The 27,577-nt window shown below is 50.8% G+C and overlaps 1 protein-coding gene across 12 annotated transcripts in view; it reads left to right on the forward strand.

The window, feature by feature from the left end:
• The window catches only part of ADARB1 (adenosine deaminase RNA specific B1), a 115,353-nt gene extending 92,048 nt beyond the window's left edge, over nt 1-23,305 (forward strand). For 10 of the 12 annotated variants that reach the window (XM_082624602.1, XM_082624604.1, XM_082624603.1 and 7 more), the window contains 3 exons: nt 2,717-2,898; nt 18,391-18,569; nt 19,375-23,305. In XM_082624602.1, the coding sequence (XP_082480728.1) occupies nt 2,717-2,898; nt 18,391-18,569; nt 19,375-19,554 (541 nt within the window). In that variant the 3' untranslated portion in view covers nt 19,555-23,305. Of the gene's footprint in view, nt 1-2,716; nt 2,899-3,405; nt 3,505-18,390; nt 18,570-19,374 lie in introns of those variants that run through there. The other 2 variants (XM_082624599.1, XM_082624600.1) reach the window with 2 other exon arrangements.
• Nucleotides 23,306-27,577: the final 4,272 nt, after the last annotated feature.

Here is a 27,577-nt window from a genome sequence, read left to right on the forward strand (position 1 = left end):
CGGCACTGCTGAGCCCAGAGGTGGGGGGAGCAGAGACCACCTGCCCGAGGGCAGCAGCTTGACTGTTCAGAGCGCTGGAGGTCTGCCACCTTCACTGTGTGGGCGCAGACTCAGAGGTGGGCCAGGAGGGCGAAGGGGGGTTTTGGCTGTGCCCCCCGGGATCGGGGGGAAAGCTGTAGGTCGGCACAGGGGAGCTGGGCCGGGGACGTGACAGCACGACCTCCGAGAAGTGACAGAGCAGGAGGGACGCCTGTGTGCTGGGGCGCCCGCACTGCAGCCCCTGTGAGGCAGGCTCGTGGGGTGGGGCCAGTGTCTCGTCTTCACAGAGGGCTGCCCTGGGGCGGCGGGCTGCAGCGCGCACATCCTCGCTCTTTCCTGGAAGGTCACTGGCGGGAGATGCAGCGGAGTGGCTGGTGTGCCAGACCGTTGCCCACCAGGGCCTCCGCAGAGCAATTGCGCCTGGAGTTCTCCACGAAGCATGTATTCAGAGCTAACGGCTTGTAACAAGTATAGGTTTCTGCCGGATTGTTGTTTTCAGGTTTGCCCCAGGGGTCTGAATTCAGCTTAGTATGGCCTAAACCCACAAAGCAGCTTCTGATTTACATAAGAAAGGGTGCCCTGTGGTTTTTTTTTTTTTTTTTTTTTTCTTTTTTTTTTTTCTTTTTGCGGTATGCGGGCCTCTCACTGTTGTGGCCTCTCCCGTTGCGGAGCACAGGCTCCGGATGCGCAGGCCCAGCGGCCATGGCTCACGGGCCCAGCCGCTCCGCGGCATATGGGATCCTCCCAGACCGGGGCACGAACCCGTATCCCCTGCATCGGCAGGCGGACTCTCAACCACTGCGCCACCAGGGAGGCCCTTCCCTGTGGTTTTTGTAAGCACCGAATGTTTCTTGCTTTTCCTCGCTAGATAGGAAAACGTGTATTTTAATTTCCTCTTTAGAGGGTGGGAGGGATGGGATGTAGCAATTTGAGGATTTGTCCATTCAGCACGTATTGATCTGTGTATGCCAGGCGTGTAGGTTAAGTGCTGGGGTATTTCCAGTGAACTAAACAGTCCAGTCCCCCTCCACGTGGTGTGTATGTACGGGAGGGCGGGTGGTGGCGCATGGTAAGTGCTGCAGGAGGTTGGGGGGGCGGGGGGGCCAGGTGGGCTCAAGTGGCAGCTGAGGGAGGGCCGCCGCGAGAGGGGCTCTCTACAGAGACCGAGGTGGGGGCACTGCGGCCGCGCAGCCCAGCACAGGGTGGGGGGCGGGGGGGAGGTACCAGGCCAGACAGGCTGGAGGGCACCAGAAAGGTGGCGCTTCCTGGGGAGAAGATGGGGTGGGTGGGAGGGCTTGCGCTGAGAAGAGGCCTGGGTTTCCACAGGGTCACGCGCGACTGTCCGGGAGGGGCCCCGGGGGTGGGGGTGTGTTTGCTGGGCTTCCCGTGGGAGGGGGCAGTGAGGGGGGCAGGGAGGTGACCTGACCTGACCTGGGTCCAGCAGAGACCGTGGCAGCGGCCCCTGATCTATTCTGAGAGGAGGTCCCGCAGGTTTGCTGGCCACAGGCCGGTGACAGGGGTTTGGCCTGAGCCACGGAGCACAGGCTGGGCAGCTCAGGAGTTTGGGCCGGCCGCCCTGCTTACTGGTGCGGATCCACTGGGCACCGCAGTGCAGCTGGTGAGAATGGAGCCGGGCAGGGCCGGGCAGGGGCTCTGAGGGCAGAGCCTGGGCCTTGCCTTCACTCCCCGAGTCCTCTCAGGGTCTACCGGCCCCCAGGCCTCAGCCCTGTCCCCACATACTGCTGACACGTGCTGTGCAGGAGCAGCTCCCCTGCGGCCTCCTACCTGCGGTCTGGGGTGCGGACCCCGTGGGACCTGTGCTGGGCTCCCTGCCTGAGATGGAAGAGCCCCCGCTGCCCCTCCCCCAGGACCGGCCAGCCTCCCTGTCGCTTGCTCCCTGCCTGCCTGGCTGCGTCCCCTCCGGGACCCTCCCTGAAGTCGGCACCCACCTTCTTCCTCGGGGACTCTGCCTTCCCTCAGGTTGATTTCCCTCAGTTTTTAATTCTTGGTTCACGTGTTTGCCTTGCTGCTTGTCCCCATAGGACGGCCTACTGGCTCCAGGGGCGCGTGGGCTTGTGCCCCTCAGCTGCCCAGACTCAGCACCCGGCGGCGCGGGTGCTTGGACGTGGACCCCCAAGGCCACGGAGAGCGGCCCTCCTGCTGTGTGTAGGGACTCGGGCAGCGGCGTGTCTGGTGGTGTCGAGAGTGAAGCCCTGGAGGGTTGGTGGTGTGACGGGGCGGGGTGGGGGGTGCCTCACACACGCCAGCCAAACGCAGGGTCAGGGCGCTCGGCCCCGCCACCAGGGAGCAGGAAGGAATCAGTTCCCGGTCTCCGGAGGCTCCTCTACAGCTACCTTCTTATTTATTAGAAGTAATAAAATAAAGATTTATTTTTCCTTGATTTTTCTCACCAGAAACGTGGCTCGTTGATACCTTTTCAGAGCTAATCTTCAGTAAATGTGTCATCGTGGGAAACATAAAGGCAAAGATCGTGCCTGCAGAAGATAATTTTTAAGCAGATTTTTAAAAATTTCAAACTGCGGAGTGGGTAATTTTAACCGCTGCCCCCTTGCAGTTGGCTGACACTTGCACAGAGTGAGCGGTGCCGCCTAAGCACACCGCTGTGGAGGGCGTGGGCCGGAGGGCCGCACTGAGGAGCCTGTCCCTCTGCCTTCAGGTGGAACGTGGTGGGCATCCAGGGGTCCCTGCTCAGCGTCTTTGTGGAGCCGATCTACTTCTCCAGCATCATCCTGGGCAGCCTCTACCACGGGGACCACCTCTCCAGGGCCATGTACCAGCGCATCTCCAACATAGAGGACCTGCCCGCCCTGTACACCCTCAACAAGCCTCTGCTCAGCGGCAAGTATCTCCGGGGCGGCCTCCTTCCTCTGTCCCACGCACCTGATTTTGCAGCCTCTGAGTCTTAGGAGGGAAGCACCAGAGGGAGGCTGCCCTGAGGCTATGGGGGAGCCCGGGCCAGAGCGGAAGGCGATGGGTCATTTGAGTGAGTCCCTCGAGATTACTCTCTCTAGCTGATTGAAAACCTTGCCATTTATGGGGAAACTAGAGCCCAGGCTCGGCACCTGTGTGCCTTCCTCTCACCCGTACCAGTGTGTTCAAGTCCTGTGTCAGTAGCAGAGGCTCACAGATGTTGTGAAGACCCCGCAGGCAGTGGCTGCCCGAGATGAAGCTGGGCCGGGCCCCGCGGGATACGTCAGCACAGTGATGAGCCCTGCAGGCAGCCGGCGCCGCACTCCCAGGCCCGCTCGCAGAGTGTGCCCATGACGAGCAGTGGTGTCTCTCAGTGGGGACCTGCCCCTGCCCAGCGTGCCCCATGCTACCAGTTGTTTGTTGTTTCTCTTTTAGAATGTCAGTGGCTAACGGTAAAGTGAACAAGAGCTTTTGAATTCAAGGGTCCTAACTGCTCAGGTCACCTTTATTTAAAAGGACACAGTTAAGGTATTTTTATCCTTATGGAAATACCGCTTTACCTACTTTTTTAAGCTAGAACTAAAACTGGGAGTTAAGCTAGAACTAAAACCGTAACCCTGAACTAGAATGCCTCTTGGTGTGCGTGTGTTTTGCCGTGGTCTGTGGTCTTGCTACTAGCCCATCTCTAACTAAGCAAAGCAATGTGGAACTTTATTTGAAAGCATATCTCTTAGAGCACATGAATTACACAGGAACGGAGAAAAACAAAAGTTGTTTTGGATCAAATTTTATAGCTCTCTAACTTTTAACCGTTATCTTTTAAGAAAAAAAAAACAGACTGATAAAATTTGATGGTTGAAATTGTAGCATCCACACTCATTGAACTTCCACTGGTAGATACGACGTAAGTATACTTTGGTGTGTGTTGGTGTGTAAATTTCTCACGAGTCAGAAAATAATTTTCCCTGCTTAGTCTGTGTTCTACATTTGAGGAGAGAGTGCTTTGTTTCATTACAGCCGTCACTTGTCTCTTACGTTCATAGCCACCGAAAACATCAGGTGTGAAACACGCAGCATGCAGGAGGTGCTCAGAAATCATTGCTGACTAGTGCCCTGTTGCGTGGTACTTACTAAGCAGTGTTGCTCCACCACTGCAACCTAAAAAGACAGGACCATTTCGCTAAAGGAATATTCCAAGGTGTTGAAAGGATAGCTCACCTGTGAAAGTCAAATGTGTTTTATCACATCATGGGTATATGAAGTGCATCTGTATCTGTGAGAACATGTGGAAATAGTGTTTCAGTTGGTGCTACACCACATATATTTGTTAAAAATGTGACATTATAAATAAGGAAAGAATCTGCTCTTCCTTCTTCCTCCCCGGTATCATCTCTGACCCCAAAGCCTGGGGCCCACAGGTACCACGGCGGGTGTCATCACAGATGAAAGGATTCGAACAGCAGAAGTCTGGAGCGGGTTGGGTGTCAGTGTCTTAAGGTCTTGGGAGGTCACACTCCTTTGAAATGGGCCCCACAGCAAAGCCCTCAAAACTTTCTCACAGCAGGTCCCGCAGTTAGTAAGTGCCCGGGACAGGGGAGCACCCAGCACATGTGGGTTGTCCCATTCTGGTCCTCTGGCTGTGTACCCGTGGTGCGCATCTGTGTTTAACAGTTCGCGTCGTGTTTGGCGTTTCTTTTTCACTTCTCGGTTTATCGCAGATCATTTCCACGTTGAAGAGAGAACGATATGTGACAGCAGTGAGAACCATAGTGTTGGAAGGGAGCGAGGGAAACGGGCCTGAACGCCGCGCAGAGAGAGGCTGGCGGAACTAAACAAGGTTTCCTGGAAACCAGAGCAAATCTAGGTAGACTTATTTAAAGATTTAGCAGTGGGCTGTCCTTGAAGATGCTGTCGAGGTTAAAATGAGAATTTTAGTTTAATTTCAGCATAAACAGCATGCGTTTACTTTCAGAAAGAATTTCTTGGTGGTGAGCCTTTGCCTTGGACACTCACGTGATGCTCTTCCCCGGCCTCCTGAGCTCTCTCGTTTCTCCTTTTCAGATTAGTTTCAAATCCAGCACCTGCACGTTTCAGTTTCAGTTCTGGCTTCTCCACTGGACCCCTGAGTCTGAGCTTCTCGACTGGCCCAGCTTGCTGTCCATGTGCACTGGGAGAACTCAAGAAGAAAGATCAAGGTGCTGGACTGGCCCGGTGCCCCAGCTCCAGGGGCCGTGGTCACAGCCACGCTGCCCGGGGTCACGGGGTGGGACTCCCCACAGTGCTGGTTTTACTGCCAGCGATGTCACAAAACAGGAGCACACAGAGGAAGAGGCCAAGGTGGGGAAGCAAGGGTGTGAGCTCGCCTCCCCGTGAGCTCCACAAAGATACCTCCACACGTGGAGCACTCCTCACTGAACACTAGCTGGAAACTGGCAGGAGGATGGCTGGACATCCAAGGCTGCAAGAAGGAGACACACGTAATTGGGTGGGACGGGAAGAAGAGCAGCGGGTCGGGACCTGTGCCCCCGGGAGGGGACTCAGAGGAAAAGGGATATCGCAGGGCCGACACCAGCCCTGGGGAGTGAGTCGTGAGAGCCACAGACAGGGCATCCTAGTCCTGGGGTCCTGCATGTAGGAGACAAGCCTCTTGTTCCTTGGAGAGCCGCTGGGACAGATGGAAGGGCTGGAGAAGCCTGGACTCCCCGCTGGTGAGGACAATGGGTGCTGGCTGACCCCAGGCAGGGAGGGGAGAGGTCTGCCTTAGTGTCTGCTTCTGTTCTGCGCTCCCCAGCCTGAGCTGAGCGACCACCCTGGCCCTGCCCACTCCACACCACACCTCGCCACTGGACCTAGGGCAGCCAGGACCTGGGAAAAGACTTGATCTGAGGATGCAGAGGTGACCCAAAGGCCTGGGGTGTGGTCTGGGTGGGGTGATGTCAGCCACTGTTGGTGCTTACTCAGGTGGCCACCTGAATTCCCATGACCACCTCGTCACATGCCTCAGCCCAAGCTGAGTGAACACCCCGGCCCTGCCCACTCCACTCCATAGCACAGCACTAGACAGGGAAAAGATGTGACCGTGGGCTGCATCTGAGCAGAGCTGCAGACGCCTACACAGGCAGCGCATCAGACCTCTGTAAGCACAGGAGCCCCTTTGGCTTCAGCACTCCCCTCCTTGGGGCAAAGTACTCAGTGCAGGGGACGGAAAAACACACACTTCAAGGGCACAGAGCCAACTCTAGCCCAACCCTCAGGGCTTCCGCTCCAGCAGCTTGGTTGCTGACCTCACCGCCGACAGGGTGGCGATGGCCACTGAGCAGAGAGGAAGTCCCACCTCGTACCCTGCCCCGCACAGGCTCTAGCCCCTCCATCTCCAGCCATATCCCCTACCAAGGTGACAGTGGCCAGCATACCCTGAGGAAAGATGTGACTGGTGTCCACATCAAATCCAGCTCTCACAGCAAAGACACTGGGCAAACAGTCTGCATAGTGATGCCCCCACGTGGGATCATCCTTTGAGGACCCCATAGGTAACTGCTTCAGGTAAATGCATAGAGACAGGGAAAGTTAAATGAAATGAAAAGGCAGAGGAACTACTCTCCATTGGAAAAAAGAGAAAATCCCAGAAAAAAAAATAATGTAACAGAAATAAGCAATTTACCAAAGAATTCAAAACATTGGTAACAAAAATCCTAACTGAGTTAGGGAAGAGGATTGCTCTGAACACAGATCTTCTTAATAAGGAACTAGAAAATACAACAAAGACCCAATCAAAAATGGATAATCCAATATCTGAGATTAAAAAGCACTCTAGAAGCCACGAGTAATAGACTAAATGCCACAGAAGAACACATAAGAGATCTGGAAGATAGAATAATGGAAATCACCCAATCAGAACAGTAGACAGACAAATGAAAACATAACAAAACCAAAAAACGAGGAACATACAAGATCTCTGGGATAACATCAAACATGCCAACACTCGCATTTTAGGGGTTCTAGAAGGAGGAGAGAGAAGGGTATCAAAATTATGACTGAAACTTCCTAAACCTAAGGAAGGAAACAGATATCCAGGTACGGGAAGTACAGAGGGTCCCAAACAAAATGAACCCAATCAGACCCACACCAAGATACATAATTAAAATGGCAAAAGTTCAGGATAATGAATTCTAAAGGCAGCAAGAGAAAAACAAGGAGTCATTTACATGGGAACCCTGATAGGTCTGCCAGCTGATTTCTCTGCAGAAACTTTGCAGGCCAGAAGGGAGTGGCATGATATATTCAAAGTGCTGAAACCTGGGATACTTTAACCAAAAAGGTTGTCATTTAGAATAGAAGAAGAGAGAAAGGATTTCTTAGACAAGCCAAAACTGAAAGAACTTGACAATACTAAACTTACCCTAAAAGAAATGTTGAAGGGTCTTCTCTAAATGAAAAAGAAGTAAGAATATGTAGGAAGGAGAAGATCCCAATAGGAAAGGCAAATATACAGTAAGGATTGAAGATCACTTAAATAATCCAGTATGTAATTAAAAGACAAATGTAAAAGCAGCTGTGACTACAATGAACAGTAAAGGGATAAACATGAAGATGTAAAATATATCAAAAATACAAAATGGGGGGGAGGAGAGTAAAAAATGTAGCTCTTTTAGAATGCATTTGAACTTAAATGACTCAGTTTAAATCAAGTAGTTATGATTATGGGTCAACATATGGGAACCCCAAGGTAACCACAAATCTAAAACCTACAATAGGTACACGAAAACCAAAAAGAAAGGAACCCAAGCATACTACTAAAGAAAATCATCAAACCACACAAGGGAAATGAAGAAATGAACAGAGAAGAACTACAAAAACAACTGGAAAACAAGTAATAAAATGGCAATAAGTACATACCTATCAATATTTATAGTTTAAATGTCAATGGACTGAATCCTCTGATCAAAGGACATAGGGTGGCTGATTGGATACTAAACAAGACCCTTCAATATGCTGCCAACAAGAGACTCACTTCAGGGTAAAAGACACACAGACTGAAAAGGAGGAGATGGAAAAAGATATTCCATGCAAACAGAAACGACAAGAAAGAGGAGATAGCAATACTCATATCACACAAAATAGACTAGAACAAAGGCTATAACAGAGACAAGGGCATTATATAGTGATGAAGGGAATCAATACAAGAAAAGGATATACTGTTCCTTAACATATACACACCCAATACAGGAGCACCTAAATGTATAAAGGAAATACTAACAGACATAAAGGGACAAATTGACGATAATACAGTAACAGTAGGGGGCTTTAACACTCCCCTCACATCAATGGACAGATCAGACAGAAATCAGTAAGGCAACAGTGGTCTTAAATGACACAGTAGACCAGACTTGGTCTTGGACTTGATTGATATCTATAGGACACTACATCCAAAACCAGCAGAATACACATTCTTCTCAAGTGCACATAGAATGTTCTCCAGGATAGATTACATACTAGGTCACAAGAAAAGCCTTAACAAATTTAAGAGGATAGAAATTATACCAAGTGTTGTTTCTGACCACAGTATTGTTTCTGAAATCAACTGTTGAAAGAAAAACAGGAAAAGGAGAAACACATGGAGACTAAACAACATGCTACGAAAAAAACAGTGGGTCAATGAGGAAATCAGAAAATACTTCAAGACAGATGAAAATGGAAACACAACTTCCCAAAACCTATGGAATGCAGCAGAAGTGATTTGAGAGGGAAGTTCATGGCAATACAGGCCTTCCTCAGGTAACAAGAAAAATTTCAAGTAAACCTAGGCTACCATCTAAAAAAATTACAAAAGAAGAACAAAGCCCAAAGTCAGCAGAAGAAAGGAAATAATAAAGATCAGAGAAGAAATAAATAAAAAAGATTTTAAAAAACAATTGGAAAGATAAATGAAACCAAGAGCTGGTTTTTTGTACAGATAAACAAAATTGATAAACCTTTAGCCAGGCTTATCAAGAAAAAAAAAGAGGATCCAAATAAATTAAGAAATGAAAGAGGAGAAATACCAACCAATACCACAAATACAAAAAAAAATCATAAGAGAGTACTATGAATAGTTACATGCCAAAAAATTGGACAATCTAGTGAGAAATGGTATGCCAACAAATTGGACAATCTAGTGAGAAATGGACAAATTTCTAGAAACATACAGCCTGGCAAGATGGAGTCAAGAAGAAACAGAGGGCCTCCCTGGTGGCGCAGTGGTTGAGAGTCCGCCTGCCGATGCAGGGGATACGGGTTCGTGCCCCGGTCTGGGAGGATCCCATATGCCGCGGAGCGGCTGGGCCCGTGAGCCATGGCCGCTGAGCCTGCGCATCCGGAGCCTGTGCTCCGCAACGGGAGAGGCCACAACAGTGAGAGGCCCGCGTACGGAAAAAAAAAAAAAAAAAAAAAAGAAGAAACAGATAATTTGAACAGAGCAATCACTAGAAGTGAAATGGAATTTGTAATTAAAAAAAAAATCTCTCAGAAAACAAAAGTCTTAAGACTGGACAGCTTCACAGGGGAATTCTACCAAACATACAAAGAACATATACCTATCCTTCTTAAACTATTCCTAAAAATTGAAGAGGACGGGGCTTCCCTGGTGGCGCAGTGGTTGAGAGTCCGCCTGCCGATGCAGGGGACACGGGTTCGTGCCCCGATCCCGGAGGATCCCACGTGCCGCGGAGCGGCTGGGCCCGCGAGCCATGGCCGCGGAGCCTGTGTGTCCGGAGCCTGTGCTCCGCAACGGGAGAGGCCACAGCAGTGAGAGGCCCGCGTACAGCAAAAAAAAAAAAAAAAAAAAAAAAAAAAAAAAAAATTGAAGAGGACGGAACGTTCCCAAATTCATTCTACGAGGCCACCGTTACCCTGATACCAAAACCAGACAAGACACCACAAGAAAAGAAAATTATGGGCCAATATCTTTGATGAATATAGATGCAAATATCCCCAACAAAATATTAGCAAACCAAATCCAACAATACATAAAAAGGATCATGTACCATGATCAAGTTGGATTTATTCCAGGGTCACAAGGATGGTTTAAAGGTCACAAGTCAATCAGTGCAATACATCACACACCACATCAACAAAATGAAGGATAAAAATCACATGATCATCTCAATAAATGCAGGAAAAGCATTTGACAAAATTCACCATCCATCATGACAAAAACTCTCATTAAAGTAGGTATAGAGGGAATATACCTCAACATAATAAAGGCCATTTATGACAAGCCCACAGCCAACATAATACTCTGTGGTGAAAAGCTAAAAACCTTCCTGCTAAATGCAGAAACAAGACAATGATGCCCACTCTTGCCATTTCTATTTAATATAGTATTGGAAGTCCTAGCCACAGCAGTCAGACAAGAAAAAGGAATAAAAGGTATCCAGATTGGAAGGGAAGAGGTAAAACTGTCACTATTTGCAGATGACGTGATAATTTTTATAGAGAACCGTAGAAGTCTCCACCCAAATACTATTAGAACTAATAAGTGAATTCAGCAAGGTTGCAGGATACAAGATTACTATACCAAAATCATTTGTGTTTCTGTACACTAATAATGAAATATCAGAAAGAGAAAATTTTAAAAATAATCCCATTTAAAAATCACATCAAAAAGAATAAAATACCTAGGAATATACTTAACCAAGGAGGTGAAACACTATAAAATATTGATGAAGGAAATTGAAGGTGATACAAAGAAGTGGAAGGATATCCCATGCTTTTGGACTGGAAGAATCAATATTGTTAAAATGACCATTTTACCCAAAGAAATCTACAGATACAATGCAATCTCTATCAAAATACCCATGACATTTTTTCACAGAACTAGATCAGATAGTCCTAAAATTCTTATGGAACCACAAAAGACCTTGAATTGCCAAAGCAATACTGAGAAAAAAGAACAAAGCTGGAGGAATCATGCTCCCTGACTTCAGACTATATTACAAAGCTACAGCAATCAAAACAGTGTGGCATTGGCACAAAAACAGATACATAGACCAGTGGAACAGAATAGAGAGCCCAGAAATTAACCCTCACACCTACAGTTAATTAATCTTCAACAAAGGAGGCAAGAACATACAATGGAGAGAAGACAGCCTCTACAGCAAGTGGTGTTGGAAACGCTGGGCAGCCGTATGTCAATCAATGAAGTTAGAACACACCCTCACACCGTACACAAGAATAAACTCAAAATGGTTTAAGGACCTAAATGTAAGGCCTGAAACCAGAAAACTCCTGGAAGAGAACATAGGTGGAACACTCTTTTCTTTTAAAATAAATTTATTTATTTTAGTTATTTGTGGCTGCGTTGGGTCTTCATTGCTGTGCGTGGGCTTTCTCTAGTTGCGGCAAGCGGGGGCTACTCTTCCTTGCAGTGCATGGGCTTCTCATGGCGGTGGCTTCTTTTGCTGTGGAGCACGGGCTCTAGGCGCACGGGCTTCAGTAGTTGCAGCACATGGGCTCAGTAGTTGTGGCTCGCGGGCTCTAGAGCGCAGGCTCAGTAGTTGTGGTGCACGGGCTTAGTTGCTCCGTGGCATGTGGGATCCTCCTGGTCCAGGGCTCGAACCTGTGTCCCCTGCATTGGCAGGCAGATTCTTAACCACCATGCCACCAGGGAAGCCCGGTGGAACACTCTTTGACATAAATTATATGGTATTTTCTTGGATCAGTCTCCTAAGGCAAAATAAATGCAAAAATACATAATGGTACCTAATTAAACTTAAAAGCTTTTGCATAGCAAAGGAAACCATCAGCAAAATGAGAAGACAGCCTACAGACTGGGAGAAAGTATTTGCTAATGATATGACTGACAAGGGGCTAATAGCCAAAATACATAAACAGCTCATACAACTCAATATCAAAAAAACAACCCAGTCAAAAAATGGCCAGAAGACCTGAATAGACGTTTTTCCAAAGAAGACATACAGATGGCTAACAGGAAGAAATGCTCAACATCACTAGTTTTTAGAGAAATGCAAATCAAAACCATAATGAGGTATTACCTCACACCTGTCAGAATGGCTGTTATCAAAGTCTGCACATACAGAATGTTGGCAAGGATGTGGAGAAAAGGGGACCCTCCTACACTGCTGGCGGGAATGTAAATGGGTGCAGCCACTATGGAGAACAGTATGGAGGTTCCTCAGAAAACTAAAAAATATATAACGACCATACGATCCAGCAATTCCACTCCTGGGTATATATATATAAAAAACCCAAACAACAATTCAAAGAGATATATACACCCCAGTGTTCATAGTGGCACTATTTACAATAGCCAAGATATGGAAGCAACCTAAGTGTCCATTGACAGATGAGTGGATAAACAAGATGTGCTATATATACGTATATATGTCTATACGTGCACACACACGCACATGCACACACACAATGGAACACTACTCAGCCATAAAAAAGAATGAAATAATGCCATTTGCAGCAACATGGATGGACCTAGAGATGATCACACTAAGTGAAGTAAGTCAGACAAAGACAAATATTATATGATATCACGTATATGTGAACTCTAAAAAATAATACAAGTGAATCTGTACACAAACAGAAAGAGACTCACAGACATAGCTAACAAACTTATGGTTACCAAAGGGGAAAGGAATGGGGAGATAAATTAGGAGTATGGGATTAACAGATGCATACTACTATGTATTAAATAGATGAACAACCAGGATTTACTGTATAGCACAGGGAATTATACACAATATCTTGTAGTAACCTATAATGGAGTATAATCTGCAAAAATACCAAATCACTATGCTGTACGCCTGAAACTAACATAATATTGTAAATAAACTATGCTTCAATTAAATAAATAAATAAAAGTAATCTATAAAAAAATTTTTAGAGTTAAAAATAAGAGCTAACATCTTAAATAAACCAAATACATGTTTTTAAAAAAACAGTAACAAACAAGGCAGCATTGGGGAGCAAATCCTGACAGATCTGGTCTGAGTTCCGAGGGTCTCTGGGGAGATGGTATGGGAGTCAGGTTGTGGAGCGTGGTGCTGTCAGACCAGGACAGAAAGCTGCACCGCCTGCCAGGGGAAAGCACGTGACTCTATGATAATTGGTGAAAAGAGCTGCTTTTGTGTCGAGACAGTGAAGCCTTAAGTGAGAGAGAATATAAATATGAATAAGAATGAGTGTGTATGTGTTTTCCAGGCAGGAATAGGTGTGGATGTTTTTCTCCTTGCCCCGGTATCTAGAATAGGGGTCCCCATGCTACGTACCCATCCTTTTAGGACAGAATGACCCCCCGAGGAAACAGGAGGGACCAGGTTTGGACCCAGGGTGTGAATTCTTCATTCTTCCTTTTGTCTCATATACTTTCTGGCCATTATACCTTCTCACTGTTGTTTTCTTCCCCTTACTTTTGCTGAGTTGATTAAATTGTCTTTCTCTCTTTTTTTGTGCTCGTGGTTTGGACGTGTTAAATCTTGTTTTGTTTTCTCCAGTGATTACCCTTAAATTTTTATTTTTTTAAATTTATTTATTTTTTAAATTTTTGGCTGCATTGGGTCTTTGTTGCTGCACGCGGGCTTTCTCTAGTTGCGGCGAGCAGGGGGCTACGCTTCGTTGTGGTGCTTCTCATTGCGGTGGCTTCTCTTGTTGCAGAGCACGGGCTCTAGGTGCGTGGGTTCAGTAGTTGTGGTGCACGGGCTTAGTTGCTCTGCGGCATGTGGGATCTTCCCGGACCAGGGCTAGAACCCGTGTCCCCTGCATTGGCAGGCAGATTCTTAACCACTGTGCCACCAGGGAAGCCCACCCTTAAATTTTTAAAAGTGGTTTAAATATATTTGATTAAAATTTAGCATGAAAAATTAATCAGTATTTGTAAAGGTCACAGCTGGAGAAGAACTACAACCTCAGGGTTGTTTTCAGTCCACGTTCTTCTCACCCTCATCCTTCTAGATTCTGATGTCATCTTGAACTTTAGAAACTTTCAAAAAGCCCTTCGTAATAACCTTTCCAGACCTGTTATCAACAGTTGTTTGGACAGAAAGGGAAGCACCACACGTCCTCCTGTAATCACTGTTTCCTGTACCCGTGGGCTCCCCTCTCTTTAATTCCACACTCGGGTTTATTTTTCATTTTGCTGAAATATGTCCTTAATTTAGTGGACAGAGTAGAGTTGTTTGTTGATTGATTGCTTCCTGTTTGAGTTGTTTGTTGATTGCTTCCTGTTTGAGTTGTTTGTTGATTACTTCCTGTTTGATTTTTGGGAAAATGCCTGCGCGGGCGGTGCTCTGCGTCGGGATGCGCCTTCATCCGCTTGTCTGAGGACCGCAGACATCTCGAGCCTGGCCCTGCCCTGAGAACCCCAGCCGTCCTCCTGTCTCCTGTGTCACTGAGCCACCTCGATTTTCTTTCCTTCCTGGGACCCCCTTTTGTTTTACCCTTGGAGCATTAAATTTATCGGTTTCCCCTAAAATTCACAGGTTTCAACAGATAAAGCCTAGGTGTGTGGCCGGTTTTCCTTTTTCCTGCTGACGACTGTGAATACTTTGATCTGGGTAATGGAGTCTTCAGGTCAGAGAGATTCTCTTCCGTTTTATCCTTTGCCATTGTCTCCATCCTCTCCTGGGGCAGAGCTCACAGGTCTCGTCCCGAGCCTCCTGCTTCACTGTGTCCTTTGGTCTTCCCTGATAGAGATCCCCCCAATTTGCTCGCTCATGGCTGTGCCAGGGGCCTCGTGCTCTGAGGGACCAGCCTTTGATGGGGGGAGCTGTCGAGACCGTGTGGAGGCCGGTACCCCGGGACCCACCGGGCGTTGTCACAGCTGTTCGCTCACAGGCGCCTTCTCCTGGCTCTGATCCCCATTCTGGGAGAAGGCGCCACGTCTCCAATTAGGTTTTCAGTTTGTGGCCAAAGAGAGAAACCTTCCGGTTTCTGAACTGAACTGTCTAGGGACGCTTCCTGAGAAGGACGAGGTGTCCCAGGTGGAGTGGATGGCCACTGCCTGTTGTGGATGCACGTGACCTCAAAGTGTGTTCTAAGCACTTGAGAGCCTGTGGGATGTGATTGGCCTGTTGCTTTTTAAAATTCTCTCTGTGTGGGTGTCTTTACCTATTTTATTGATGACACTTTTGAGGATTTTTCAGAAATAATTGTTAAGCTTCACTGAGCATCGTCTTCAAGTCGTATCTCAGGGCAGGCACGTACTCCTTCCTGTCACGGAACCCGACCCCTCACACCTGCCCTTGGATCCTCCCCACCCCGTGCGGCGTGGTCCCCGTCACCCCTGCCCACCCCCTTCCAGGTGCTGCTGCAGCAGGGCCCCCGGAAGGTCATGCGCTGCTCAGAACATGAACCTGGCCCAAAGTGCCGCCTGCAGGACGCAAGTGCCGCGTGTCCCTCCGGACGTCTGCCGCCCCCACCCCGCCCAGGTGTCCACACCCCTTTCCTACCGTCTGCACCAGCAGTTTGAGTCCCCGTCTGGCTCCCCCAGGCGCGTTGGTGGGGAAGGGACTTTCCCTTTCGCGCACCAGCCCTGTGCGGTTCTCGGGGCGAGGCCGGCTTGACCCCCTGTCTGTGTGATGGGCCCACCTTCCGGCTGGCTCGGCAGCAGCACGCACGTCCCCTTCTGGACCAGAGCGCCTGGGCTCCTTCCTGGAGTGGGTGTTTTAGCCACCCGACCCTGGGCTCGTGTAAGAAGGGAGTCTGATTCGGCCCGAGGTCCTCTGCGCAGAGCCGTGGCCCCATCTAGGACTGGGGAGCAGGAGGACAGCAGGACAGGTGTGTGTGGCCACCTCGCCCTCACAGACACGTGCTGCCCGCTGGTTCCACCCCCGCTCCGTCAGCTCAGGGGCCTTTTTTAACGAAAATCAGAATGGAAGCCTCGAAGGTACTCCGCTCCAGGGGCTGCAGGCTCGGGGCTCACGGCCCCAGCTACACGGCCCGTGTCACCATCACTGTCGGGCGCTGTGTACTCGGTTTCCTTCCACTTCAGCTCGACTCAGGTCTTTGTGTATGTGCAGAACAAAGACCACTTTCAGTCCAGATTGTAACTACACATTTTCCTGACCATCTAGCAAGTGACTGGCAGTTTCTGTAACGGGAACCCATAGTCACCCTGGATGCCCCTTTAACTTCAGTTAAAACCTTCATGGAAGGTGAAATAACTCAGCGCTCACGTCTTGGAATGAAAAAATGATTCAGCAGTTTAATGGAAAAGGCAGAAACCTTGAAGGAACCCTGAAGCTTTTCTCAGAACTGGGTCTGTCTCCCTAGGGGGTAGTTTCTAAATTGTCAGCCAGGTAGCAAGTCCCTGCGCTGAGCCCCGAGGCTGGCTGCTGGGGAAGGGGCAGCCCTGGGGCACGGATAGAGGGGCTGCACCAGGTGCTGGCTTTGCTCTGAGGAGGATTCCCATGGGCGGGCATCGTGTACATCTGAGAAGGCAGGCGAATAGCCGGGCCTGGGGTCCGGAGGAGAGGTCAGCCAGAGGTTGGGACTGGTGGGGGGACCTGCGCTCCTTGCTCTGTCCATGGGGTATGCTTTCCACCTGGCCTCATGGGGGGGACTCCGACCCCTTCCACGTTCAGACTCTTCTCTGTCTTTCGGGGGATGGTGTGAAGCCAGTCGGTAGCTGGCTTTACCAGCTGGACCGCCTCCATGGGGCTTGGAAGAAGACCTCAGAGGTGGCCACTGTGGCCAGGAGGACTTAGGTGTTCGAACGAAAGATCAGTAAGGACTAGGCAGTTTTGTGGTTGAATGAATAGAAGGCAGGGCACCTCTTTTTTTTAATAAATTTATTTTATTTTTATTTATTATTTTTGGCTGCATTGGGTCTTCGTCGCTGCGCACAGGCTTTCTCTAGTTGCGGCGAGCGGGGTCTCTTCGTTGTGGTGCACGGGCTTCTTGTTGCAGTGGCTTCTCTTTTTACGAGCGTGGGCTCTAGAGCGTGTGGGCTTCCGTACATGCAATGCGTGGGCTCAGTAGTTGTGGTGCACAGGCTTAGTTGCTCCGCAGCATGTGGGATCTTCCCGGACCAGGCTCGAACCCGTGTCCCCTGCATTGGCAGGTGGATTCTTAACCACCGCGCCACCAGGGAAGAATGCACCTCTTAATCTGCACTCCTCCTGTGGACAAATCATTTTTTAAGTGTCCATTTAGTGACCTGAGGTCACCCTGCGATTCACCTCAGAAGCTGTGTTAGAGCAGGTGATCCAGGGTGTGGTCCTCCCGGCCCGAGCGAGCTCCGCTCTGTGCCCAAGCCTTGTCCCCCGCATGGGAGTCCCCCACCTCCGCCTGCCCCTGGAAGAAGCCCTGGGCGACCATCCGCAGGTCCCCCCGTGGGGCAGCAGCTCCCCGCCGTGTCCGTGGGGGTGGGGTCTGTGTTGAATGCCAGGGCCCTTTAAGAAGCCCCGGCCAGTGCTGCTAACAAGAAGCTTCTCCATCACGTCCAGATGTTAGTTCAGAACCAACAACCCCTCCTCCTGCGACCAGCCAGTGAAGGGGTGAAGGGGAGGCCGGACAGAGCAGATGCCCACTTCCTCCCCGGCACGCCCTGGGGGGAGGGGAGCGTGGACATCCCGTTAAGCGTGTATCATCCCTCTAAGTGAATTTCCCTGAGGTTGGTGGCCTGTAAACATGAATTTTCTTGATTGTCTTTTCATGCTGCTTTCAGATGAGCTGCTGTTTTGCCCTGAAGAAGTGAGGCTTCTGAGCAAGGCCTGGGCGCCAACTGTGGGCTGCCTGGACCTGCTGTCCTGGCTTTAACATTCTGTGCTAGGGAGGAGTAGATGGTCGCCAAGAGCGAGGGCCGGGCTGAGGCCCCCTGGAGGGTCCAGGTGCGGGCCAGCTGCCGGCGTAGACGCCGTGGCCTTGTGTCTGCCGTCTGCGGGGTTGAATGACCGGGCTCTACACGCAAGGGGGACGGGGACTTGAGTGTGTCCAACTTTCAGCCCCAGGACATGACCCTCCGTTGGTCAAGACAGGAGGGTTGAACCCTGCTGAGAAGGCACCATCACGCTCGTACACGCTCCTTGAGAGTTGGTTTCCTGGATCGTTCGTGTCTTGCATGTGAGGCGGGGCCTGAATGCGCCTGGCCCCGGTGGGCAGGCAGTGTCTGAGCGCCAGGCACGCCAACAAGGAGCACAGTCGTGTGGGACCTGAATTGCTCCCAGAAGTGGGGCCCCTCTACACCCAGGCGGCTAGAGCTTTGGCCCCGAGTGAGCTCGGGAGTGCGTGAAGTCTCGGGGTTGGGGGTTTCTGCGGGCCCACCCGCCTGCCTGCACAGGCAGGTGTGTTTCTGGGCGGCAGGGACTGGGCCGGGCTGCTGGGAGGGCAGGCGCGCCTGGCCGGCCACTGTCGGGCCGTGTCCCCGCAGCACCCACGCTGGACCCCGCGTCACCCACCCCCGTCTCGTTCCAGGCATCAGCAACGCAGAGGCGCGGCAGCCGGGGAAGGCCCCCAACTTCAGTGTCAACTGGACGGTGGGCGACTCGGCCATCGAGGTCATCAATGCCACCACAGGAAAGGACGAGCTGGGCCGCGCCTCTCGCCTGTGTAAGCACGCGTTGTACTGTCGCTGGATGCGTGTGCACGGCAAGGTACTGAGGCGCCCTTCCCCACCAGCCTGCCCGGGCGGCCGCCCCACACCTGGTCGCTTCTGGGTGCTCTCGGCTGACAGTCTGGCCCTGGCTCCTCAGATTCAAAGCAGGCTTAGCCCCCCTCCCCCCAGACTCCCACCCCAGCCCCCCGGAACCGGGGACTCGGCACTCCCGCAGAGTCCTCCTCAGGGCCCGCAGCTCTGGGGCACCCTGGGTTCAAACCTGTGTGTTTAGAGGCTCTGGCTGGGGGCTGGGGCTTTGCAGCAGCACGGCCCTTCTTCCCCACATAAACTCTTCTCTAGTGAGTCAGTATGTTACCAGTTTCCATTTACTTGTAAGTCGGGTCAGTAGCTTTTATTTGTGATGGGCAGAGGTTGCTGCGTCCCCGTGGCGGGACCCTCACCCGCGCAGGGGGCCTTGGGTGGCTGCCCTGCTGATTCTAAGATCTGCACAAAAACTGGGTTGGAGGCGGTGGTGGGGGGCCTCGAGTTCTCCCTGTGGCCAAACGGCAGAGGTGTTGTTTGTTAAAGACCTGCTGGTGTGAAACCCGACCTTGGAGTCCGCTGCTGGCCAGCAGCCCCTGTCTGTTTAACCTGGAAGTCGCCACTTGGGGCTGAGGATGCAGACCCTCAGGGGGTGTCCAGCGTGGCTGTGTGTGACACGGTCCCTGGGGATGGCACTGTCCCTTGGTTCCCCCCAGAAGCGGCACCGTTTGAAACGCCATTTTTTGAACATACTGAGTTTCATTTTCTACCGTTATTGCTTAAACAGTTGCACTTGTTTCTTTTTTTAAATCTTTTTACAGGTTCCCTCCAACTTACTGCGCTCCAAGATCACTAAACCCAACGTGTACCACGAGTCCAAGCTGGTGGCCAAGGAGTACCAGGCCGCCAAGGCCTGTCTGTTCAGAGCCTTCATCAAGGCTGGGCTGGGCGCCTGGGTGGAGAAGCCCACGGAACAGGACCAGTTCTCACTCACACCCTGACGGCCGTGCGGCGCGGCCCCAAACCTCGCAGCTGAACCGGGGCAGGTGTGGGATGTGTGGGATCTGGGCGCGCGGCACCGTCCCCAGGGGCAGGCGCGCGGGGCACGGGGTCTGGCGTCAGGGTCCCGTGTCGCCACCTGGCGTCTCTCTACAGCAGTGTCCCCCCTTTTGAATCATCCAGTGACTGCTTTCAACCTCAGTTTACATTTAGAAGTTGAGTTCTACTGAGTAGGGCTTCCTGAAGTTTAGGAAAAGTAGAAATTACTTTGTGTGAAATTCTTGAATAATTAATTTATTCAGAACTAGGAATATGGTTTATAAAATAAGAAATAACTATGTCAGGTCACTCTTATGCCACATTATTTTGATTGCAAAGAAGCATTTCTATACGGAGGGAGTGAGGAAATAGATAGGAAGCAGTAACCTAAAGAAACTGTCCCCCTGTCCACATGTAGGTCCCTGTTCCCCGTAGGCGCCTCCCTGGGAGAGGACTCCCCGCACGGAGCCCAAGCCCACAGCGCAGTGACCCATGGCGTGGCGCATGGGGTCGCAGCCAGGTCCCTGCAGCCTCCAGCGTCCTCTAGAAGTTTCTGTGCTCTTCGTAGGACCATATCATGGAAAATCGTCTCTCGGTTGACTTCTAAATAATCAGAGGTCAAACATGGTCAGGAAGCCTGGCCACTCATTTGGGTTTTTTAAGCAGTATTTAACTTCTAGGGACTAGAAGGGGTCCACAGGGGCTACTGCACAGTAAATAACCTAGAATTCCCTCTGGTCCTTCCTCTGAACTTCCTGGATGTGAATGACTGTCCCAAGATCTTCACAGGATGGAAGGAGAGCTGAGTGAGTAGGTATTCATTCTTGGAAAATGCCGCTTAAGGCGTATTTCCTAATTATTCTTTCCAGCTTTATCAAGGACAAGTTTGAAGTATAAGTGTTGAGGCTGAGAGCTGGCGAGACAGTGTGTTGCTGGTGGGGTCTCGACCAGGTTGGGATGTTGATGTCACGGCAGGGAAGTGGGGGTGGTCTGGAGTCGGGGGAGCCCGGGACACTGCTTGGCACTCCACAGCACACAGGCCAGTCCCAGGTGGGCTGAGCAAGCCGGGGGTCAGGGCAGGCGGGCAGACGGGGACCCTGGGAGGCCGCCCCACCCTGACGCAAAGGTCCACACCACGCTGCTCCCGCTTCCATGGCGGATCGGAGAGGAGCTTCGTGCCCTTTGCTGAGTCAGCACCAGTTCCTGGTTCTGGGGGTTCTTGGGGGCGCCATAGGCAGAGAAGGCCCTCCAGCCAAGTCCAGGCATCAAGCTGTGTGCCTGGGTGTCCCGTGTCCTTTATGGGCTCCGGAAACTCAGAGCAGGAGCAGGACGGCCACTGGCACTTTGGCCCAGACCCCGGGCGCTCAGAGTGGGAGACGTGGTCCCAGAAGGTCACGTCTCCAGGTGTCTCCTCGCGTCCGCATGGAGACTTGAGGTGCTGCGCCCTGTGGGCGCGTGCAGGGCAGGGGGGAGGGGGCCACACTGCTTGGGCCTGGCCGGGTCAGAGGATGAGGGTTGCCCACACCACCATCTCTGCAGGGCGTTTTCTTGTCCCGACCCCGTCGGCACAGGGCTCGGGCCCGCGTGGCCTGGCGGGGCCTGCTGTGGTTTCACCCAAGAAAAGAAAGGTGTCTGGTGGCGCCCCCCGACCACAGCAGTCTCCTGCACACTCAGAAAAGACATCTGTGAGTCCCTGCATTTTTATTCTTATCTCTATAAATGGTATTTTTTCTAATGGGGATTGGGAGATGGACTTAGTTTTTAAAAAATATGTGGATTTTGGTTACAAAGTCCAGAGGAATGATCCTGCGCATGCACACAAGCAAACCAGGACGCCCGGCCCCCCCCGTCAGCCGACTGTGGACCTGAGCATGATCCCCCCGCCATGCCCCCAGCCCAGGTAAACGGATGCCTTACTGCGTGGGTCCATGCCGCGTGGCTGTGCCCTGCTGCCTTTCCCGGCTCACATTTGTGCGACCGTCCAGGACGGACCTGACGCGGGGCTCCTGCCCCGAGAGCACCCAGGCCTGAGGAGGATGCTGGGGAGGAAGGCAGCCAAGGATCGCGGGCGACGGGGGGTTGGGGACCGCTGGGCGGCAGGACCAGGTGGGACTGCGGGGAGTCGGGCTGGGGCAGGAGGCCTGCACAGCCCCTGCTCCTGGGACAGGGCAACTGGCACATTCCTCTGTAAGCAGGAAAAAGGAGGAAATGCACACCCCCCAAAAGACAAATCAGGGAGCGCAGTGCGCCGTGCATCACCACGTAGGCATTTCCTTGAGGTGTCGTTTTGCATCCAGGGTCCTTAATCTGGGTTTTAGAAACTTTGGAAATCTGACACAACCAAGCCCTTGATCTTTTGAGAAAAATCTTAAACTTTGAGGACATTTTGACCGGTGGGGTTTGGGAGGGTTTCTGTTCTGTCTTGTCAGCTAAGCCTGTAGTATGTATTCTGCAAAGACACTGGCCCTGCTGTGGTGCCTGGGGCCACTGGGCAGCTGTCCTGCTGGCAGGAAGGTCCGCCATAGAGAAGTCTCATTTTGTGACCCGAGCCAGGGCTTGTGGAGAGGGTGACCAAGGTGGGGGCCGTGATCGCTGGTTCCTCAGCCCTCACCCCTGCTCGGGGTCGGGAGGCCTCACCTCCTCCCTGCAGTTTGACTCTGAGTCTTAATGGGGCTTTTCGTCATCTTTTTCTATTTGGAGATTTTTATTATAATCAAAAACAGTTATTTTATTTTAAAATGTACAAGCCCACATTTCACAAGGTATTAACTTCTCTGGAATTTATTTTTTTTGAACAAATTTTGTTGCTTTCTGGACTATAGAATCCCTGCTTTCCTTGTAATTTCACGTGGCCAAGCCTCCCAGTCTCCTGGGGTAGGCAGGTCCCAGAATGGAATTGGTGGGTGCTGGGAGGGCCGAGCATGCCCTGCCCCTTTTCTCCAGAAACAAAAAAGATGGGTTTTTTTCCATTTCCAAAATATTTTACACCAAAATATAAGGTCTGCCCCAACTCTAAATTTGATCCAGCACGAGAAGTAAAATCAGCTGGCATTCCCATCTCTAAATTCTGTGAAATTAGTGAATCTCTCAGAAGGTTTTCTTTTTATCAAAACTGTACGAATGGAAAGAGCTGAGTGTTCGTGATCATGTGAGTCCAGCTTTGCGTGTCCTTGTCCTCGGCATGTCCTGTCTCTCCCCGGCCAGAGGCCAGCCCGGGTCACTGGGGCTCTGTGTCCACATGGCAGGAGGGAGAGGCTCTGACTTGACCTGGGCTCTGAGCTCCTGTTTCTGGCAGCGCGTCTGCGCGTCCTCGTTCAGTGTGTGGAGGTACACGCCCCCAGCCCCGAGAACTCTCATTTTGGCCACGGCTTGGGCTGATGTTGCATCACGGACCCAGTCGTGAACAGTTAAAGGCGGTGTATGGAATGTTCGTGGAATGAGCCCCAAAAGCTGTTTGCTTCTCCAACTTTGGGTTATATGCTTTTAATTTTATTCTAGAATTCGGACACTTCACATGAATGTAATTCAGCCGAGAACGCTGTCACTAAGGCACACTCCTCGGTGTCCCCTGTGTGTCCACTGATGTACAGGCCACACGTGACCCCCTGCATGAGCTTCCTCCTGCACCAAGACCAGCCAGAACCGAGCATGAGACCCTGTCACTCAGACAGAGGACTTGAGATGTTCTCAATAAAACCATGTTTCACTACCACAGCCTCGCTGAGATTCTCTCTCCTCCCTGGTTATTTCCCTCCTTGGTCCGGAGTAGGGTTTGGGTAGGTGTGGATGGGTGCCAGCTGAGGGCACCGGGCCGACGCTCCACTCCTGTCATCTGTGCGTGGCTCTGAGCACCTCCCCTGGGGCTTGGGCCCTCTGATTCCCACCCACCCCCCACGTGGGTTCCTGGCACACGCCGGCCACTCCCACATGTTAGGCGGAGGAGTGGAACTTGCACAGCTGCCCCTGCTCCTGCCCAGCTATAGAGAGGGAGGGTGACGTGAGCCCACGTGGCGTGAGGCCTGTGGAGGGCCGTGGACGGGACAGCAGAGGGGGAGCCCACACCAGCTCGTCGCTGGCCAGATTATCTGGGTGTCGGCCACAGCGAGGCAGCTACCTGGTTACCGGGTGGAGCGGCAGTGTTCAGGGCTGGCGTTTGGAGGGCCGTTCACAGTAAAGTGGAAACCTGGCTGCAAAGCAGTATTGAAGCTCGCGGTTGCAGAGAAATTCGGATGCTTTATGTAAGACGGGTACAAGCACACACGGAACAATCTGGAACAGGCTGAGTCTGGTCACCGTGTGTGAACGATGGGATTGGGAGTCATTTTCATTTTATTTTCCTTTTTAAAAATTTTATCTCTTTGTCCAACGTTTCTATATCAACATGAAAAGCAAACAGGAAAACCTTTTGAAAAGTCAGAAGTCCCATACAAATAAAAAGCAGCACTGTTATAGACAAGTGACTTACTGTCTTTTGCATCCATTTTGATTCTGTTTTCATTTCTTTCCCCACAATAAAAGCAACATTCAAATGAAAATATGTGTCATCAAAAAGGGCAGATTAAGCTTCAGAGAAAAGGTTGCGGGCAGCCTCCTCTTTACGGGTTCAGTCTGTAGAAGGGCTTTTCCTCGTGGGGTCTTCCTGTGGCTCCATCGAGGGGGCGGGCAAGACCCTGTGATCTGTGACGGGGCTGACGTGACACGGAGCTCTTGTTCTCCTGCAGGAAAGACTACAGATCCATTCCTGGGATGGGAGGGGGGTCGGGGTGGGTGTCGTGGTGGAGAGAGGAGGAGGGGAGGGGGCAGGCGGGCTGCAGCCGGGGGGCGGGGGAAGCAGCTACTTCATAAATTGCCATCATTTAATTGTTAATATTAATTAACATTTAGTTAGTCATATTATTAATAATTTCTTTAGTAAAGGCAGAGGGACCAGCCGAGTGAACCTGGCCAGTTGGGGCGCTGGCCCAGCAGCGAAGGCGCGGGAATGTGGGGAGAGGTCGAACCCAGCCGTTGTTTAAGATCACACCGTATGCGCGCTCAGTCATCCAGATCAAGGTACTAGATCCCCAGAGCCCCTCCCTCGCCGTGTGCATTGTTGTGCTGGGCCCTGGCGTCGGCCTGCGGGGGAGTTGCGCACGCTGGACACCCCCGCTGGGGCCCCCTCCGCTGGCCTGCTGTCCCCAGGCCCGAGAAAGGGTCGCAGGCTGTGCAGAGGGCACCTGAAACGCGCCTGCCAGGTTGTGAGGGCGCCAGAAGTTGAGAACGTGTTGGTGCGGCCTCTGAGAACTGTCACGCCCGCGACGAGAGGCATCGCCATTGCTTCCCGCGCCAGACATGTGGGTGACGGCGACCCTGCTCTGGGCTGGCTTTGGGTGCAAGGGCGCAGCGAGAACCCACCGGGCGTCTGCGGGGGCAGCGGGCCCTGGGACTTGCCAGAGTATCGTGTGTTTTATTGTTATCTGTTATATTCAGCGTGGGCTGCAGTCCTCACAGCCATAAAATTGACCCTCAGCTCATGGACACACATGCACACAGGACGGGGAGGGGGCGCGTGGCTAAGCATCGACCGGCACCGCTGGCCTGGGTCCGTAGGGCAGCTCCGGGTGGGCAAAGGCCCTGTTCACGGAGCATCTGCCCACAGCCCAGAGCGGCAGGGCTGTAGGGGCCGGGGCTCCCCACCTCTCCCCGCCCCTCAGCTCCCTGGGACCGAGGCCTCAAAGGCCAGCTGACCAAGTAGCCAACACCCCGCAGAAAATGACCTCCTGAGGAGAAAGAAGACATCTGAAGAGTACAGCTATTTGATAGAATATTGAATTAGAGATTCTGTCAGAATATGTGCTAATATTTTAGAACAGAGAGCCCAAGAATTTAAAATTAGCTTAATGAACATTCTAAAAGAGATAGAAAAGAAACCAAGAGAACCAAGCAGAATTTGAAACAGTGAACACAATAGACAAGCTAAATAATAGGATGAATTTACAATCAGAAAACCAGGTGGAAAGAGGAAGAGACAAAGAAAAAGAAAAACTAAAATATCTGGACGCTAGCAGTAAAGTGTCACATCTGGCAAATGGGGCGTCCGTGCCATTTGTTACCCTCGCAAGGGCGTCGTTAGGATGCACAGTGAAGCCCTTGCAGATGAAATGGTAAGTCTGGGGCTTCCTTAAAAGAAAAAATGAAAACAACAAAAAAAGGACTGTAAAAGGAGAAAAGGTCTAGTTGAAACAGTATTGGCCAAGTGCAGGAGATTGTTGGAGCCAGCACATAGGAATGCACTATACTCTTCTCTCTACTTTTATGTCTTTAACATTTTTCATAAGGAATTTAAAAAGTTCAAACATAGCCTTTTTGTGTGTGTGTGTGGTACGCGGGCCTCTCACTGTTGTGGCCTCTCCCATTGTGGACGCGCAGGCTCAGCGGCCATGGCTCACGGGCCCAGCCGCTCCGCGGCACGTGGGATCTTTCCGGACCGGGGCACGAACCCATGTCCCCTGCATCAGCAGGCGGACTCTCAACCACTGCGCCACCAGGGAAGCCCAAACATAGACTTTTAAAACTACCATTTTATGGTACTCTAAGTGCTCTGGGATTTTTTACGCAAAAGCAGGTAATGCACACACAAAAAATTTTACCACTGTAAAATGTGAATTTTCCAAGTTTTAAAAATGGAGGCGGGGCATAGAATGGTTTTTAAATCGCAATCATTTACTTCCTTGGAGAGCCGTTTTAAGGGTGTCTTCATGGAAATAAGGACTTCATGCATCCGCTGAGTCTTCTGTCACCGCTCACCCTGCCTGATTTTTCTTCCTGACACTTACTGCTCTGACGTAACTTGGGTTTGTTTATCTGTCCCCAACGAAACGTAAACACTGTAGGTCAGAGGCATCAGTTCACAGCTGTTCCCTGTCACTTAGGACAGCCCTGCCATGCTGCAGACAATAAATACCCACTGAATTAACAAAAGCAAATGATTAATTGTTAAAAATGGTGCCTCAGAGCTTTGACACAGAAAAATCGGCATTGAAAGCAGTTTTGATGAAATGCTTAAATGGAGAAACAACATTTAAGAAATCTTGCAAGAGGCCTACAACGTAAAACTTATCAGTACGGTGGTAAGTCTATGATGGTTGTAAAAGCTAAGCTGAAAGTAAGAGAGCACATACCCCTGAAAACCCAGAGTTTAAGGTCTGGGTTGTGTCAACGGGGCAAAGCCTGGAGTGATGGGAAGGGTAGAGGGTGTGAGAATACATTTAGGTCTTTGACTTACTGGGGTGGAATACGAGCATCCATTATCTTTTTTTTTAGTTTTTTTTAGTTTCTGCTTTATAACAAAGTGAATCAGTTATACATATACATCTGCTCCCATATCCCTTGCGTCTCCCTCCCTCTCACCCTCCCTATCCCACCCCTCTAGGTGGTCACAAAGCACCGAGCTGATCTCCCTGTGCTATGCGGCTGCTTCCCACTAGCTATCTATTTTACGTTTGGTAGTGTATATATGTCCATGTCACTCTCTCACTTTGTCCCAGCTTACCCTTCCCCCTCCCCGTGGCCTCAAGTCCATTCTCTATGTCTGTGTCTTTATTCCTGTCCTGCCCCTAGGTTCTTCATGACCATTTTCTTTTTCTTAAATTCCATATATATGTGTTAGCATGTGGTATTTCTTTTTCTCTCTCTGACTTACTTCACTCTGTAGGACAGACTCTAGGTCTATCCACCTCATTACAAACAACTCAATTTCGTTTCTTTTTATGGCTGAGTAATATTCCATTGTATATATGTGCCACATCTTCTTTATCCATTCGTCTGTCGATGGACACTTAGGTTGCTTCCACATCCTGTCTATTGTAAATAGAGCTGCAATGAACATTGTGGTACATGACTCTTTTTGAATTATGGTTTTCTCAGGGTATATGCCCAGTAGTGGGATTGCTGGGTCAATTAGCTGCAGCCACACGGCTCTCAGAAATGCAGCTACGGGACACCTGC

This window comes from Mesoplodon mirus (assembly GCF_964341445.2).
Source record: "Mesoplodon mirus genome assembly, chromosome: 6".
Classification (NCBI taxonomy): domain Eukaryota; kingdom Metazoa; phylum Chordata; class Mammalia; order Artiodactyla; family Ziphiidae; genus Mesoplodon; species Mesoplodon mirus.